At 38.0% G+C, this 19286-nt stretch overlaps 1 protein-coding gene across 1 annotated transcript in view; it reads left to right on the top strand.

The window, feature by feature from the left end:
* Nucleotides 1–19286, top strand: part of VKORC1L1 (vitamin K epoxide reductase complex subunit 1 like 1) — a 56021-nt gene extending 36735 nt beyond the window's left edge. Inside the window, exons 2-3 of the mRNA XM_074328493.1 lie at nt 11886–11995; nt 15521–19286. Of these exons, the coding sequence (XP_074184594.1) occupies nt 11886–11995; nt 15521–15747 (337 nt within the window). The 3' untranslated portion in view covers nt 15748–19286. The remainder of the gene's footprint in view (nt 1–11885; nt 11996–15520) is intronic.

The raw sequence follows: 19286 nt of genomic DNA, 5'->3' as shown, positions 1-19286 counted from the left end.
ATATTTAGTAGGCCTCTTTATAATGCCCAACCAACTTTGAAAGCCAACTCGGTTTTTATTTCTGTGGGTTGCAGCTTACTTAGGTTTGTCTTTTCAGTAAAATGTGCTTCCCAGTTTCATAACCATCAAACACAGTGCAATTTAAAATGTTTGAGTATATTGACTCCAAAGGCAATGGAAGTAAAAGCTAAAATAAACGAATGGGACTATATGAAACTTAAAAGCTTCTGCACAGCAAAAGAAACCATTGACAAAATAAAGAGGCCACCAACTGAATGGGAGAAGATTTTTGCTAACAGTGCCTCCGATAAGGGGCTAGTATCCAGAATATACAAGGAACTCATGCAACTCAACAACAAAAAAACAAACAACCCAATTGAAAAATGGGCAGAGGACTTGAAGAGACATTTCTCCAAAGAGGACATACAAATGGCAAATAAACATATGAAAAAATGCTCAACATCACTAATCATCAGAGAAATGCAAATCAAAACCACAATGAGATATCACCTCACCCCAGTCAGAATGGCTATCATCAACAAGACAAATAGTAACAAATGTTGGAGAGGTTGTGGAGAAAAAGGAACCCTCATACACTGTTGGTGGGAATGCAGACTGGTGCAGCCGTTATGGAAGGCAGTGTGGAGGTTCCTCAAAGAATTACGAATAGAATTGCCGTATGACCCAGCAATCCCGCTCCTGGGTATCTACCCAAATAATCTGAAAACATTTAGAGATAAAGACACGTGTGCTCCAATGTTCATTGCAGCTTTGTTTACGGTGGCCAAGACATGGAAACAACCAAAATGTCCTTCGATAGATGAATGGATAAAGAAGTTGTGGTACATATACACAATGGAATACTATTCGGCAGTGAGAAAAGATGATATAGGAACATTTGTGACAACATGGATGGATCTTGAGAGAGTAATGCTGAGCGAAACAGGTCAGACAGAGAAAGCAGAGAACCATGTGATTTCACTGATATGTGGTATATAAACCAAAAACAACAAAAGAACAAGACAAACAAATGAGAAACAGAAACTCATAGACACGGACAATAGTTTAGTGGTTGCCAGAGGGTAAGGGGGGTGGGGGGCTGGGGGGGGAGGTGAGGGTAAGGGGGATCGAATATATGGTGATGGAAGAACTGACTCTGGGTGATGAACATACAATGGGATTTATAGATGATGTAATACAGAATTGTACACCTGAAATCTATGTAATTTTACTAACAATTGTCACCCCAATAAATTTAATTTAAAAAAAAAAAAAAAGAAAGAAAAAAATAAATAAAATGTTTGAGTATTTATTATACCAGTAGGCCATTACAAAATGCTGATCTAGAATTAGAAAATTATAGGCAAAATATATTTCCTTCACCAAGCTTGAACATAGAGGGAAAAAAGAAAGAGAAGCAAGAATTCAGTGATCTTACATATATATTTGTAAGTGAAAAGAATATTTGTAAATGGTGTATGTGAGCTAGCATTTCAATAAATTCTTCCGCAGAGTAGGAAAATATCAGGGAAGCATTGTTACTTCCTCTCCTCATTAATTCTGTATTCCAGAAGGTGTTTAGTTATGATGTTAGGGCCTTGGTAGGCTTTACATGAGGAAAGAGATTGCAGTAAAATTTAAATTTGATTGAGAGGGAGAGAGCTGAATTGGGAAGACATTAAGGTTCATTATTAATTTAAATGTTATCGATGAACTTGATATAGCTTTTTTTTTTTTTGCTGCTGCTGCTATCATTATAAAAGTAATATTTGATCACTAAGGAAAATTTACAAAATACAGCAAAGTAAAAGGGGGAAGTACCCTTTTAAACTCTTCCCCACTACCCAGAAACAACTGATATTTTGTAGTATTTGTTTTTCTTCTTTAAAATAATTTATCCTTTTTCTAATTAGTTATACATGTCCTTAGTAGAAAATTAGGAAAATACATAAAAGTTTAATAATGAAAATAAAAATTACCTGTCCTCCCACTATACAGATTCTTTTCTTTTTAAACTGAGGTGAAATTTATGTTAACAAAATTAACCATTTTAAGGTGTACATTCAGTGCCATTTAGTATATTTGCAGTGTTGTGCAACCATCACTTCTGTGTAGTTCCAAGGCATTTTTATTACCCTCAAAGGAGACACTGTACCCGTTAAACAGTCATTCATCACTGCACCCTCCCCAGCCCTGGCAACCATCAGTCTACCTTCTGTCTCTATGGATTTGCCTGCTATGGACATTTCATACAAATGGTATCATACAAATGTGTCTCTGGCTTATTTCACCTAGAAATGTTTCCAAGTTTTATCCATGTGTGTGACTACTTCATTCCTTTTTATGGCTAAATAATATTCCAGTGTTTGGATGGACCACATTCTGTTTATCCATTCTTTAGTTGTTGGGCATTGAGTTGTTGCCACCTTTTTGGCTGCTGTAAACAAATACTTGTACTTGAATACCTGTTTTCAGGTACATACCTAGGAGTGCAAATTGCTGGGTAATATATGGTAATTCCGTTTAACTTTTTCAGGAATCATCAAATTGTTTTCCACAGCGGGGCACCATTTTACCCACCAACAATGTACAAGGGTCCCAGTATCTCCACATCCTCACCATTTGTTATCCCCCTTCCCTTTTTTAAAAATCTAGCCATGAAATCTTTTAAAAATATAATTTGTTATAACACATATTATTTATTTTTTTAAGTTTTCCCTACTTTATTCCACCCCAATTTTAAAAATTTGTCTGAACTGTGATGTGTGTGGGTTTTTTTTTGGGGGGGGGCGGAAATTGGTTGAAAGCAGTGATTTTCAAACTTTTTGATCTCAGGACCTGTTTACACTATTAATAATTATTGAGGACCCCCAAAAGTTATTTATGTAGGTTATAGCTTTGATATTTACTATATTAGAAATTAAAAACAAAAATTATTTAAATGTATTCATTCATTTAAAAAGGACAGTAAACCCGGGGCAGCTGGATGGCTCAGTTGGTTAGAGTGCGAGCTCTGAACAACAGGGTTGCTGGTTTGATTCCCACGTGGGCCAGTGAGCTGCACCCTTCACAACTAGATTGAAGACAACGAGCTGCCAGTGAGCTTCCAGAGGGGCAGCCAGATAGCTCAGTTGGTTAGAGCGCCAGCTCTCAACAACCAGGTTGCCGGTTCAATTCCCACATTGGGATGCTGGACTGTGCCCCCTGCAACTAAGATTGAAAACGGCGACTGAACTTGGAGCTGAGCTGCGCCCTCCACAACTAGATTGAATGACAACGACTTGGAGCTGATGGGCCCTGGAAAAACTGTTCCCCAATATCCCCTAATAAAAAATAAACAAAAACCAGTAAACCCATTGCATGTTAACTAAATAAATAACTTTTCACACACACGCACACACACTAGTGAAGAGTGGCATTATTTCTCTTACTGCAAATCTCTAACTTCTGCCATAATAGAAGACTGTTGCATTCTCACATCTGATCCTGTACTGTCAACGTCACACATCATCCATGTAGCCTTTGGGAAACTTCCTTATACCCTTATGCGAGAAAGAGGCAAATAGTGTTTCGATTTATGCTCAGGGACCTAGGAGGCCAGAGTTGGAGAACCTTCAGTTTTATGACGTGTTGTTTGGCAAGATTAGGAATGAACTTTCAGCAATTTCTCACTCATGCCTTAGGGAAGTGGTGTGGTGTTGGTTTATGCCCCCAAACACAAAATATTCAAGGAAGGTACTTTTTCAGCCAAAGATGAACCTTTTTTAAGAATCAAAGATGAAAAAGAAATTCTCCTTTGTATAATCACTTCATCGATGTTACTATACTGAAGCAAAAAGAATATTTATCGGTGTCTATGATTTTAAAAAATCATTTCCTTTTACTCAATTGGTTAATATCCCACCTTGTTCCATAAATTACTTGGGATAGCTCTGGAGACTTTTGAATGTAGATGGGATGGGAAAAAAAAATGGTTAGAAACTAAGATAAAGCCAGGAATAAAGTTAGCACATAAAATATATTTCATACAGGGCCGGCCCGGTGGCTCAGGTGGTTAGAGCTCCGTGCTCCTAACTCCGAAGGCTGCCTTTTCGATTCCCACATGGGCCAGTGGGCTCTCAGACACAAGGTTGCCAGTTCAATTCCTTGAGTCCTGCAAGGGATGGTGGTCTCCGCCCCCTGCAACTAAGATTGAACACGGCACCTTGAGCTGAGCTGCCTCCCAGATGGCTCAGTCGCGGGCTCTCAACCACAAGGTTGCCAGTTCAATTCCTCGACTCCTGCAAAGGATGGTGGGCTGTGCCCCCTGCAACTAGCAACGGCAACTGGACCTGGAGCTGAGCTGCGCCCTCCACAACTAAGACTGAAAGGACAACAACTTAAAGCTGAACAGTACCCTTCACAACTACTTGACTTGGGGAACAACTTGACTTGGGGAAAAAAAAAAGTCCTGGAAGTACACACTGTTCCCCAATAAAGTCCTGTTCCCCTTCCCCAATAAAATCTTTAAAAAAAAAAAAAAAATATATATATATATATATATATATATATATATATACATATATATATATGTATATATATATATATACTTCATACAGTTCTGTATAGCTTTTAGAAGTGAGAGAAAACAATATTTTCAAATGTTCCAACTTGAAAAAAATTTTACTAAAAGGTTTTTAAATTACTCCATCCTTAGCAATTTTAAAGTATAGTGTCATTTATGAAAATCTGCTTAGTCACCTTTCCCAGGAAAATAATATTAGATAATACCAGTCTACTTTGCTTGTGAGTTGATTTGCTAACACTTATTACATCAACTTTATCAAAGTTTATTAAACTTTATTGTATTTATCAAGGAATTAAGTAATCTGTTGGTTGAAAATGCTAGAATGGTGATTGCGTTTCATCACTTCATGTGACCTACAGGAAAGAGTGTAGTACTGCCATCCAGAGAACTATCCTTGATTCCAGGGCTGGATTCCTACAAGCCTGTTCAGCCAGTACTTCTTGCTCGTGGGTGGGGAGGGGTGTGGATTGATGGGAAACGACCAACAGTTTATTGAACTTGGGAGATGGAAACAGTCTGGTGTTGGAATGGGTTTGTTAATGAAAGGTGCTTAAACTCTCCTTCCACACTGTTGGTAAATATTTGGACTTAGTATATCTGAATTACAACTAGTATTCAGGCATACCTCCTTTTATTGCGCTTAGCAGATAATGCATTTTTTGCAGATTGAAGGTTTTTGGCAACCCTGCTCTGAGCAAGTCTATTGGCACATGTTTTCAACAGGCTGAGATGATGGTTAGCATCTTTTATCAATAAAGTATTTTTAAATTAAGGTATGTACTTTGTTTTTTTTTCAGACATAATGCTTTTGCATACTTAGTAGACTACAGTATAGTGAAAACATATATGCATTGGGAAACCAAAATATTTGTGTGACTCACTTTATTGCAATACTTGCTTTATTTTGGTGGTCTGGAACCAAAGCTACCATGTCTCTGAGGTCTGCTTGTACTAGGATTCCTTGGGTGGTCCATTTGTCAGAATTATACAGTTAAGACTTGTGCATTAAGTGTATGTAAATTTTACACTAAAAATGAAAATAATCGAGTGGTGAGTGGGTAGAGGTAGAGATGAAACAAGAAAGGCACAGAAGCTGGGTGATGGGTAATGAGGTTATTAACACTGTTATGTTCACTTTGTATATATACATTTGAAGCTTTCCGTAATAAAATGTTTTTTTAAAGCAACATTCTAGTCTACCATATTAGAAAGTCAAAAGATAACAATTCATAAACAGCAATCAATGTAAGCATATTATTTAGAAATGTGGAAGTAAATAGGGCAAAACAGTTAAAAGACATCAAAGTGGATGCCTCTGGGGATTAGAACTGTGGAGAATGGCGAGGGCTGGCAAATAAAGTGTTAACTTTATTCTTTAAACGTTCTGCATGTATTACTTTGATACTGTGTTTCCCCGAAAATAAGACCTAGCCCGACAGTTAGCTCTAATGTGTCTTTTGGAGTAAAAATTAATATAAGACCATATCTTACATTATATTTATATTATATTATATTATATTATATTATACTATACTATACTATACTATACTATACTATACTATACTATACTATACCAGGTCTTATATTAATTTTGCTCCAAAAGACACATTAGAGCTGATTGTCGGGCTAGGTCTTATTTTCGGAGAAACATGGTAGATGTATTCATTGTGTGAATTACTGCATTGTTTTCAAGGAAAATACCACATGATCCGATGTGAATAATTAGTCATTAGTGCTTGGAGTAATAAAAATTCCGTTTGCCCATGATTACTTTGGCAGTGTGCCCAGCTAGTTCCATTGGGCAGTTGTAAGTCTGCGGTGCTCATTTGCATTTGAATCCCTGCTTCATATGGGTGGGGCTGAGAAGTCTGGTTGCACAGAGTTTTTCTTGCCTATACTCTTGCCCTCCTGCAGTTTGTTCTTTACACAATAGTCCAGAGTGAGCATAAATAAGCTTACATTACTCTCCTCTCTAAAAGCCATCAAATCACTTCCACTGCAATTAGAATACAATTCAAATGCTTCATCATGGCCCACAGACAAGGCCACACATGATGTAAATGACTGGACTGCTGCCTCAGTCTCATGTCACTCTCCCCTCGTCACTGGCAGCCTTAGTGGCCTTCTCTTGCACTCTCATAGCTCATTCCTGCATTGGGGCCTTTAAACTTGCCATTCCTCCTGACATTCAGGATTTAATTCCTGGAAAAGGCCTTACCTGACCATCTTGCTAGAGTAGCCCCCCCCCCACCCATTCTCCACCCATTATCAGTGTTTTCCCGAACCAGAAGCATGAGCACACTTTGTTTTGTTTGAAAATGCAGGATCTTAGGCCCCACCCTTGACCTGCTAAAGTAAAAGCTGCATTTTAACAAGACCCTAAGGTGATTGTATGCCCTTTTAAATTTTCAAAAACTCTGGTCTAGAATAACCTCAATTTCCCTGTGTACCTGCTAATAGGCCCCTCCCTTTCTGAAGGGCACTTAGTCATTGGTTTACTTGTTCATTCTCCCTGAATGAAAGGGGCTCCTAGGGCACCCACTTGTCTCACTTGCTAACTCCTGGATCCCAGCGCCTGACCCTTTATCCGCACCTGGGACATGGTCAGTAAGAATTTGATGTGTAAAAGATGCAGGAAAGTGGTGACCTTATTTTGTGTTCCTTGAATGTGTAACTGCAGTAAAAATATTCATGGTTCCCAGTTGCTTATAAAATTGGGGTTATTCTTATCTCCCAAGGTTATAAAGAGGTTTTACTCTATTTCTTGGACACTGAGTACTATTAAAGTAGCATGACTAATAATCAATTTACTTATCCTTTTCAAGTAGTTTGTCTTCAGAACCAAAGTTTGGGGTTTTTTTAGTGCTTTGTTATGAACTTAAAACCATGACTTGTTGGTTTTTTGGTTTTTTAAAAAGCACTGGTTCATAATTAAAGTTATCGTAAAGTATTTTATCAAAATTAAATGTTAGTTTGATATATCAAATTTCATTAAGTCAGAATTTCATAATCTTTTTCAAAAATATGAAAATAAGATTCTGAAAATGTTGAGTGAACTGCAAAATTTGCAGTTAAACTATAAATAAAAACTGATGGGGCAAATGTACCAATTTTTTTGCTCTTGAGATACGATTCTAGGAAAGACCTATAGTTTGGTCATAGCCTTTCCGTTGTTATCACAAAATACAGTGAATGCTGCTGCCAAGTGCCATCCAACGGAAGGACAGGGATCTTCAATATGGGAAGCAGCGCATCGAACCTTAGTAACAGTGTGTGACAAGTTTCAATTTGTTTGGTGCAGTCAGTCAAGTGAGAACTCGGTTAAGAGATGGTATGTTTTAAAGTGTGCCGTAAATCATCCTCCATCATGACAATGCTCCGGGTCACACAGCACTTCTGGTACATGGGAATGTCTGTCAAATAAAAACATTACGGTGTGTCCTCATCCACCTTATTCACCAGATCTGGCACCGTGTGACTTCTGGCTCTTCCCCAAAGTCAAAATGATTCAGGACATCGAGGCAACCATGACAGCGCAACTAAAGACACTCACGAGAAAGGACTTCCAGACTGTTTCAGAAAATGGCAAGAAGGAGGGGATAAATGTGTTCAAAGCGAGGGGGAGAATTTTGAAGGGGATTAATGGCAATGTGTCTTTTACTCTAATAATTTTTTTTTTATTTAAACAATCACCATATGTTTTTATCACACGAGGGCGTGCGTTGCACAGTGGCCCTGAGCAGCCACCTGGCCAAGGTGATGGCCGAGTTGGTCCTGGTCCACCCCCATGCCATTTCCCTCCTTCTGGCCTTGAAGCCAGAGCTCGAGCCCCACCTGGCACACCTTGGCATGCAGTTGAAGTGACCAAAATTAAGGGTAAATGTGGGAGATTTTTCATGGTCAAGCTGCAGTCTAGGCTGAAGACAGGGCTCTGACCTGTGCAACAAAGTCAGCAAAATGCAGAAACTGGAGGCACTGGTGCTGAAGTTGGCAGTGGAAGCTGAGCAGCTGGTGGCTGGCAAGCTCAAAAAAGACATGTACCTCGAGAACAAGAAACTCATCTCGGGAAATGGACAGGAGCTAATCGTGGAGATGGACCATATTCTGAATGCTCTGTAGCCCCTGTCAGTGGTCTCCAGGGTGGGCCCCAGGTGCTGCATTTACAGATGGTAGGGGTGTGTGTGTGTGTGTGTGTGTGTGTGTGTGTGTGTAACACAGGCCAGTGTATTCTGACATTTGTATGTTGCAAAAGGCCTTCAAGGAAGAGAAGATAGGCCTGCCTCAGGTAACACAATAAGCTTAGTTCTTGTCCTTTAAGTGTTCCTTAGAAAAAACAACAATAAAAACACTTAAATTCTATTAAAATATCTTTGTGTTTTGAACAAAGAAATTTTCAATATTAGGTTTTGTTTTGTTCTGAAGCCCAAGATATTCTTTCAATCCTGTAACTCTTTGTTTTATGCCCTTCTAATTCCTGATGTTTGGGTATTTTGCAAGCATGTGCATGTTTTTAAAGCGTATGTTACCAAATGAAAATAAAGCAGGGATTGTGGAAAAAGAATAGATGAGTCTCTTGTAGATAGTATGTAGATGGGTTTTATTTTTTTTTTTAAATCCTTTCTGACACCCTCTGTCTTTTGATTGGAGAATTTAGTCCATTTACATTTAAAGTAATTTTGATAGATATGTACTTATTGCCATTTTGTTCATCATTTTTTGGCTGTTCTTCTCTGTTCCTTCTCATGACCTCTTGTCATTTACTGGTTTTGATTGGGTTCCTTTCTCTTTTTGTATGTTTTGGTTTGTGGTTACCATAAGGTTCATATATATCCGTCTGTATCTATAGTAATCTATTTTAAGCTGATAGGTGTTTAAATTCAAATGTATTCGAAAAGCACTACATTTTTACTTCCCCCTCCACTTTATTTTTGACATGTTTTATATCTTTTTGTTTTGTGTATCCCGACTATTTATTGTGGTTATACTTAATTTTGCTACTTTTGTGTTGTCTTTTAACCTGTATAGTAACTTTTTAAGTGATTGATTCACTATGTTTGTTATAAATTTGCCTTTACCAGTAAGCTTTTTTTTCTTTCCTGTATTTTCTTATTTCTGGTTATGACTTTCTTTTCTGCATAAGGAAGACCTTTTAACATTTGTAAAGCCAGTTTAGTGTTAGTGAACTCCCTTACTTTTTGTTTGTCTGGGAAATTCTTTATCTCTTCTTCAATTCTGAATGATAACTTTGTCAGATATAGTATTCTAGGTTGTAGTTCCTTTCTTTCAGCACTTTATTTCCTGCCTCTTCCTTCTGGCCTGTAGAGTTGCTGCTGAGAAATCAGCTGATATCCTTATGGGGTTTCCCTTGTGTGTGACTTGTTTTTTCACTCTTGCTGCCTTTAAAATTGACTCTCTATCCTTAACTTTTGCCATTTTAATTAAGTGTCTTGCTGTGGGCCTCATTGGGTTCTTGTTTGGAAATTTCTGTGCTCCCTGAATTTGGATGTCTGTTTCCTTCCATAGATTAGGATAGCTTTTCAGCCATTATTTGCTTTTCAGGAAAATAAACTTTTTGTCCCTTTCACTGTATCTTATGGAATTCCTATAGTGCGAATGTTAGAGCACTTGATGTTATCCCAGAAGTCCCGGATACTCACATTTTTTAGAATTCGTTTTTCATTTTGCTGTTGTGATTGGGTGATTTCCACTACTCTGTATCCAGATCAGTAATCCATTCTACTGTATTAACTAATTTGCTGCTGATTCCTTCTAATGTATTTTTCATTTTAGTTATTGTATCCTTCATCTCTGATTGGTTCTTTGTAACATTTTCTAACTCTTTAAAGTGCTCTCTTGAGTTCCTCTAATATACTCTTCAGTTTGTTGAGCATCCTTATGACCATTTCTTTGAATTCTCTATCAGTCAAATTACTTTTCTCCATTTCATTAGTTGTTGTTTTTCCTGGACTTTTCCCCTGTTCCTTCATTTGGGGCATATTCTTCTGCCCCCCCATTTTGTTTGACTTTCTCTGTTCCTATGAGTTCGATGAAATAGCTATCTCCCCCAGTCTTAAGAAAGTAGCTTCTGTGTAGACTGGGCAGGATGGTCTTAGCAAGCCAGTTGCCGTCAGGGTAGGTATGTGGTGCAGATCTGTGGCCCCAGCTGGACCTGGGCAGGGCTGCTCTGAGTGCAGTGCAAAACCCTACTATGTCCTCACTTTCTCTAGATGGGGCAGACCATGAGTGTGCACGTTTCTAGTTTTGCACCCTCTTGGGTTGGAGCAGCCCCACGTGTAGGAGCCGCAGCTCCCCATTCACTGCACAGAGCAGCCCTGCTCTCAGTACCATAATGCTTTGCTGGCTCCGCACTTTCTCCCACTGGGGCAGCCCCACGTGCATGCACAGCAACGCCCCACTATCTCTGCAGCTTACGGACAGGGCATCCCTACGAGTGGGTACCACAGTGTTTTGCTAGCTCCACTCTCTTCAGTGCCTTGCCTCCTCGCTGGATCAATCTCCAGGCAGAGGGCCCCCTGCACGCACACTGTGGCGCCCTTCTGTTTCTGCTGGAGCTATTAGCTCTGGGAAGGTTGGCCGGGTGTGCGCTGCAGCAGCCCGGCAGGTCCACCCGAGAACCTGGATGGAGCTCCTGCCCACTGGGAAACTAAACAGTGGCGTTCACCAGTTCCTACGGTCCTGGAGCGTTCCATCAGCTCCCAGAGAGGTCTTGGGGGTCCCCAACCTTCTCTACATGGTCTCTATTATTTGTTGTGCAGAAGCTGTTCAACTGGTTCTCAGTTGTCTCTCAGGAGGAATTGCTCTAAACGTAGGTGTACATTCCATGCATTCTTGGTAGTCTTTCAGTCTACATAGTTTGGATGGAAAACTAGGACAACTTACATCAATGGCTTCAACTGGGGTGATTTTCTCCAGCGGATGTTTGGCAGTGGCTGTAGACATTTTTGGTTGTCACAACTGGCAAGGTACTGCTAACATCTAGTGGGTAGTGGCCAAGGATACTGCTAACTAAACACCCTGTGATGCACTGAACCGCCCCACTACAAAGAATTAGCCCAAAATATCAATGCTGCTGCTGCTAAGAGACCCTTGCTGAAATTGAGAACCCTTCTGCAAATTAGCCCTTCTGATCCCCTCAGAAAAAAAATACTTTGCCTTACCTTTTAGAAAAGAGACTATATAGAAATTGGCTCCTTAGACAATTCAGATGGGTATTTTGGCATGACATTCTCAGATAATTTTACATTTTTCAAAACTGGAAAACTCAAATATAGGGTTACTGGTTTTCCTTATTTTACAGATGGGGTCGAGGATTTGGTCTTTTGGGTTCCATTTTTGGAAAGGATGGTGTATTAAACCAGCCAAACAGTGTCTTTGGAGTTATATTTTATATACTTCAGTTATTACTTGGTAAGTATTTATACAGCAATACAAAAATAAGGTTTTTGTTACATTCCATTTAATACTTTGTTTTTTCCCTAAAGTGTGTCTTTATTAAATAAAAGCATGTTAATGATAGAACCAATAGTTTGTTACACATTTTTGTGTCATAAAACTTGATTCATTAAGATTTTGATGACGCTCATGCTGAACTTGGCATCTGTTGGTGTTTAATCAGGTGTAGCGGCATCCCATGATGTACAGAAAAACCAGTCCCCCTCAGGGAAATTATTACTCTATAAACATATTTATTCCCTGGAAACCTTTGCCTCTGCTATTTTATATATTCTGTAGCTATTTTAAAATATGTGCATTGAGAAAACGATAAATGATATTCATAATGCCATCATTTTTACATACCCACTATTTCCTTTGTCTTCTGCTTTTTTCACTTAATTTTATACAAACTTTTATATTATCTCTCTAAGTGTTTTGTTATTGTTGACATCAAGGTTTCAATTTGTGTGTGTGTGTGTGTGTGTGTGTGTGTTCTAAGTAACACTGTGGTGATCATCTTTAAAATCCCACATACACACACCCTTCCCTCTTTGAATTATTTCCACAGAATAGATTTCCAAGCATGGGATGAATGAGTCTAAAACAGATTTTTAAATGGATTTTAATAGGTATTAGCAAACTACCTTTCCTTCAATTGTCAGGTTTTCTGAAAGCTTTACCCACGTTCAGTTTTAAAAAGTGTTTTCTATAAAAGAATTTAATACTTACATATTAGTAGCTATTAATTTTACGATATTTTAATTTCCTTTTATTAGCAATTTAGTAATTGGGATCCCTGATAATCATTTACATATTTGTTACAAACACTTAACCCATTCTTTGTCCTTTTTTATATTAGTTTTGTAAATTTTGATTGTACAAAGTTTTTATATTTTTAGAGTTAAATCCATCCATTTTTGCCCTTGTATTTTGTTAATATTTCATCCTATTATCTGCCAGCTCTCCTGTGTTCTACTGTCTAGCAAAAGTTGATTTGTTATGAGCAAATTGTGAATCTAAATTTTTCTCAACAGTCCTATCAAGTTTGCCCAATTCCATACCTATGTGTCCTGCAGCAACACAAAAATAACGCACAAGAATGTTCACAGCAATACAGTTTAAAATAACAAACAATTGGAAGTAGCTTAGCAAAACATAATGGTTGAATATATTAGGTTACATCCATATTAGAAAACAATGTAGCCATTAAATAAAAAGTAGGTCTACATGTATGTCCTAGAAAGATCAAGACGTAGTTTAATGAAGAAAGCAAATTGTGGTATAAAAGGTATAGGACAACTGTATGTTTCTCTGCATGTAAATGCACAGAAAAGGATCTGATGGTTGGGGGCTGGGTTGAGACTTTCACTCTAGAAAATATAAGCCCAAATTAAAATAATAATAAATGCTTTGACTATGTCAATTTTTAGAGATAGATGTAAAACAAATTTCTGTTTATCATATCTAATTCCATTATATACATATTTTAAGTCACGTATCATGTATTGTTTCTATTCACATTTATGTGTTCACATTCATTTTTAATATCAGTGTCTTTACCATGGGAGGCACATTTAAAATCATCTAAGTTTCCAGAGCGCATCATCTTCACTCCCTGCTACATTGTTTGAGATACTCTATTTTTACTTTAATTTTTCCATAGGTAATACATTCACATGGTTCAAAAGTAAAAAAGAAAACAAACATGTAAAATGCTATACAGTGAAAAGCCTGTCCCACCCTCTGCCCACTTCCCACCGCCTCTGATCCCTGATCAGTAGCTTCTTATTGTCCTGATAGTTTCTTTAGGCATACACAAGAACATACAAGTATATACTCTTAACTTTTCCTTGTTTTTTAAACATAAAAGGTAGATACTATACACACTGTTCTCTGTAGTTTTTTCTTGTTTGTTTTGCTTGACATATATCTTGGTGCTTTCCATAGTAGTACACTAAGTGTCTTCATTCTTTTTTACAGCTGTAGAAATTCCACTGCTTGATTTGTACAATCATTTATTACATTTTAAATTCCATTGGGAATTTTATCCCAAGCCACCAGTTACATTACATTAGGACAAGTTTGTTTCAAGTATTTAACTAACAGCTAGTATTTAGGTAACATTTATAACTATTAGCTCTTCTAATCCACACAATAGTTTTAGGAGGTGGTCATGATTATAATCCCCGTTTTGCGGTTAAGGAAAAGATTGGCACAGAGAAAGTAAATAACTTGTCCATGTCATTTTGAAACTAATTTCTTAGGTTAAAATTGAGGTGACAACATAATTTTTGAAGTTTTAGATGTTTAGCATAGGTGAGGTCTGCAGACTTTTTTAGTAAAGAGCCAGATAGAAAATAATTTAGGCTTTGCTGGCTGTTGCAGCTGCTCAACGCAGGCATTCCAGTGTGAACGCAGCCACACCCTTACCTGAGTCAGTAAAACCTTACCAGATTCCCATAAATCTTTATTTACAAAAGCAGGTGGCCAGTTGGATTTGCCAGTCCCTAGCATAAGTAACTCAACAGCCTCATAGTCTTAAAGAGCCTCGTTAGACTCCTGCTCTGGTGCTGACTGGTGCCTGGGCAGGTGGGGCCGTGCACACAGCTCCTCTGCTACAACTGACCTGGCAGCCACGCTGCCACCTATTATTTTCTCCTGTTCCTGTTATTCTTACCCACTAGTTAGTTATTGGGTAAGAAGGTAGTTTAATATACTCTGCTGTCTCCTCTGTCCTTGAAAATAAATGTACATTCTCAATACTGTTGGCTACAGGAAATGACAAAGCAGTATGTGTAAAGATGTCAGATAGCATCCAGAATTCAGGCAGGTTTTTGTCATGAGGACTCCCGCTTCACACACATAACTGCCTTGTTTCTTGATCTGGTTTGACCCACACATGGCCAACTGTCCAAGTGTGGTTTCCCTTATCCTCCAGGGTGAGCGCTTTCTGAAATGTTGGGGTATTTTTTTTTCCTTCTTTAGCAGCATGTTGATGTAATAATCTCCCATTATGGATTTTTGATAAATTTGATCTAAACATGGGAAAGCAAATTTTACTTTCCACAGATGGGGAGCTGTAGTGAAAAGGCCAGGGAGAATGTGTCCTGTTTGGAAGAGAAGGTTGTGGGCCTCATGTCCCTTTATTCATTAGGAAAAGTGGGCTGTCAGCTTCACAAATCAGCTTCATTGCATAATATGATTGTAAGATTGCATATTTTCTTTGTATGTCTCAACTAAGGCTAGTTTATGAAATAAGTACTATGTTGTCTAAATATTGACAAGTCAAAAACATTGCAGCTCTAACACTGGTATTCTGTATGCAAAGTCAACCTACGTAATATTAACAAAACAGGCCAGTAGTTTTTGTCCTCAGTAGTATTTCGCGGTAAGATCAGTATTCCAACCCTGTAGCAAATCACAAAATGTTACCTTTAAACTCAGCAACTTCCTCTTAGTGTCAAAGCTGATTGAGCCAAGTGTCTCTTTCTTTTGCAGGCATGACAGCAAGTGCAGTTGCAGCTTTAATCCTCATGACATCCTCCATCGTGTCTGTGGTAGGCTCTTTGTACCTGGCCTACATTCTGTACTTTGTGCTGAAGGAGTTTTGCATCATCTGCGTGGTCACCTACGTGCTGAACTTCATTCTTCTTATCATCAACTACAAACGACTAGTTTACTTGAATGAGGCCTGGAAACGGCAACTGCAGCCCAAGCAGGACTGACCACCTGACAAACTCTTACCTGACAGTCTTAAGTCCCTTCTCCATTAAGTTTATTTTGCAGCATTTTTTTATTCTTCAAAACAGACAGTTTCCCTAAGAATCTTAAACTGATTTTTGATATCTTGTAAATTACAAGGGTATTTTCTGTGTCAATCTTCATTTTATGGATACAAAAAAAAGCATATGACGAACCAATCAAAGACAAGCTTTAACTTTACTTTGAACATGTTTCTGAAATAATTACATGTAGCCCTAGTCCCTTCCCCTCAATGGTAAAGTGAACAACCATTGCTAGTAATTTTCCAATGTGTATGAATTCAATTCAGGTATAACAATATGTGATCATGACATGAAAATATTTTAGAATAGATACTGTATTAAATATTGCCATGTTTACAATATGTAATATGTTTTTAGCCAATGGATTTAAACATGTAGCGTCAACTAGAATCCATTTATGTGACATTTGTAAATAAAGGTAGAACTATTGGATCCAACTCTACAAAACTTACTGCACAGTTTAATTGAAGTGTAGCAATGAAGAATTGTCAGCTCAGCAATAACTGAAGAAATAGTGAAAGTATTAGGTGCACACAGAGAGCATCTTGTGGAAAGTACTGACAGCTGTGGGTCCAGCACTGACCGCCAAAATAATACGGTGGTTGATTCCCTTTCATGTCCTTCCTCTGAAAGGAAGAAACTGTTTGGCTATTCAAATCAAACATCATTTATAACCTTACAGAATGAGTCATGTGACCAAACCATCAAGTCCAAGGCTTCAGGACACTAGAGATGGAAAAATGGGTAGATTTCTCTGGAGGAAAGCTGGAAATATTAATATGGCATTTTAAGGTAGTCTCTTAGAACAGTTGAATTTTTACACAGACATTTGTCCTTAACATTGGTGCCAACCAAACAGTATTATGGCTCTGAAATAACCAGTATAACCGAGTTGCTCCTGAGTATGATTGCTCTTGGGTAGTGTTTTCCCTGTTTCTTTCTGCACTAATTAGATGTCTAGTTTAATTGTTTTAGAGTCAAATACTGGATTTGTAAACTTTAGGGCTGACACGCTCACTGCTCAATTTGCTTAACTGGGAGGCGTACTACAGTAGAAATATCTGAAGGTAACATGCAGCAATGTCATTACTTTTTCTGATAACTCCACAAATGCAGACTTTTTAAGTGATTTGAATACATCCAGCTAAAATTGTGACAGTGTTTCTATGGTTAACATCTTATGTCAAAATGTTAAAAGTGCCTTCTGTCTTAAATCTCAAACCAAATATTGTGTGTTGAACTTGGGCAGAAGTGTCCTTCCTTCCTTCCTCCCTCCCTCTCCCTCCCTCACTCCCTTCCTCCCTACACAGCTTGCATTCTATAGAAAGATTCTGTATGATCGTTTTATTCCTTAGATTGAGAAGTGGTAGCAATGTTTTGCTTCCAATTAGATTAACCATTATGTTAAAAATAGACCCGTAAATTGAATGCTTTGTTCACCTTCCTTTTGAAGGGAGGGGTCAGGCTCTGCTCTGTAAACGTATGTGTGTAGTCAGCCACTATTTCCAACTACTGTCATAATTGATGCAAGGTATTCTCCTGGCCTAGAGCAGATATAAAATCTGAATTGTAATGACCTATTAAGGAGTTCAGATCAGTTTGGTAAAAGATAGCTTAATTCAGATTTCATCCAGACTGATGTTTTCCCATAAATGTGAATATTTCAATGCCTACTTTATTATGTGTATATTGTTCTTATTTCTATAACTGTAGAAAGCATTGATTAGATGTCTCATGTTTATGAACAAGTCTTAATATTGAAGTTGAACTGTACAATGAAGTCATGTGTTAAAAGTGCTTCAGTTCTACCAAGCCGTTTACTGCTTCTTTTCCCGCTAGCGTGGAAGGCTAACGGTTGAGACTTCTGTGGTATATATAACACTGGTTGTGCTAAAAGGTCCTTGTGTCCCAATTTAAAATGGTTTTTCATGATATTTTGGATCAATCAGCAGAGTATAGTTAAAGCTTGTCTTGATGTTGCATTCTTGTAAACGTCTACAACTCAATGAGAAAATGTAAATGTTCAGCCAGACCTTTCAAGTTTTCCTTTGCTTTCCTAAGCCTGGGGGAAAACACCACTGTTTCAGTTGTATAAAGAATTTTGCCACATTCCTCTGACCCAGAATGAATGTCCTTTTTCTCATCTATCAGTGAGTGCCAGCACTGCGGTGCCAGCACCTCAGTGAGCGGCAGACCCCGCTGGGTGTCACTGGGTGTCTCTGCCCCGGATGAATCCAGGCTTCTTCTCTGCATCGTCTGTGCCCCCACAGAACTGGGATGGGACACATGTTATAAATTGTAGGATTGTTGTGACTGTTTTAGACTGAATATTCAAACACTGCAAAATTACTAGCCACCAGCGTTGGAGAGCAGATTAGGGGGAAAATTGATTTCTGTTTTTGGCAGTAATTCCATGCTTCTTGGGTTTTGAAATGATTTGTAACAAATGAAGCCTCTTATTTACTTGACAGTCACATCATTTGAAGAAATAAGAGTTCTGGTTAGATGACAATTTCTAGGGAATCTAGGTGGTTTGGAGAATTTCATTTGGTTTTTCATTGCAGCTAGTTGCTGTCAGTGAGGGTAAACTTCTGGTGAAATAACTCAGGTTTAACTAGCTGTGTGCCAGGAATTACTTTTACTTGATGTATGTACCCTCCTTAAATCCATTACTTTTAAAGATGGTGAAAGCATTGACTATTTTCATATGAAGAGACAAAGATATGTCATTTGGTACAAGAGATCTCTGGGCCTATTAGTAGGGTAGAGGACCAAGACTACAGTGAAATTAAAACTATTTGTTGGCTTTAGTTTGCTTGTAGTGCTATTTATTTTTAAGACATCAGCAAAAGTGCAGAGTTATGTTCAGCAGTTACTTCCTAACTTGGATTGGTACCACTGCTGACAGATCTTGAAAATCAGTATTAATTAAACAGATGCCAGCAGAAAACCAACTATCATTTTTGATAACCTATTTGGGAAGGAGTACCTAATATGCAACCTTTGTCCTCATGTATTTTCCCTCCACATGCAAGTCCTACAACATCTCTATTCAGATGTGTTAGGCAGCACTTGGGATTCCTAATCTGTGAGAACTTCCCTTCAGTAAAACAAAATGAACCAGGTGGGAGTCCAGGCTACTTTGGTTCAACATGTTTTTGACAAATTAGCCCAGAAAAGGTAAAATGCTTTGTTATAAAACTGTATTAAGCATGGCCTAAGTATGAGGTGTATGATCTGTATAGTATGTTCCATCAAAAATATTTATTACTAGTGCTTTACACTCCAGAGTAAACATTCATTTAAAATGGAGTTCACTGGGCAGATTCCCCCTTTAAATATAGATAGGAATATTCTTTATCAGAGATTTAGGACACAGTTTTGCTAACTGGTAAAAACAAATGTAAATATGTAAGAATGTTTATTTGTTGCACATAACTTTTTTGGTATAAAATAAATGTAGAAGTTGCCAGTGTAAA

Source organism: Rhinolophus sinicus, linkage group LG03 (assembly GCF_036562045.2).
Source record: "Rhinolophus sinicus isolate RSC01 linkage group LG03, ASM3656204v1, whole genome shotgun sequence".
NCBI classification, from domain to species: Eukaryota; Metazoa; Chordata; class Mammalia; order Chiroptera; family Rhinolophidae; genus Rhinolophus; species Rhinolophus sinicus.
This window is presented reverse-complemented; position numbering and strand designations above follow the sequence as displayed.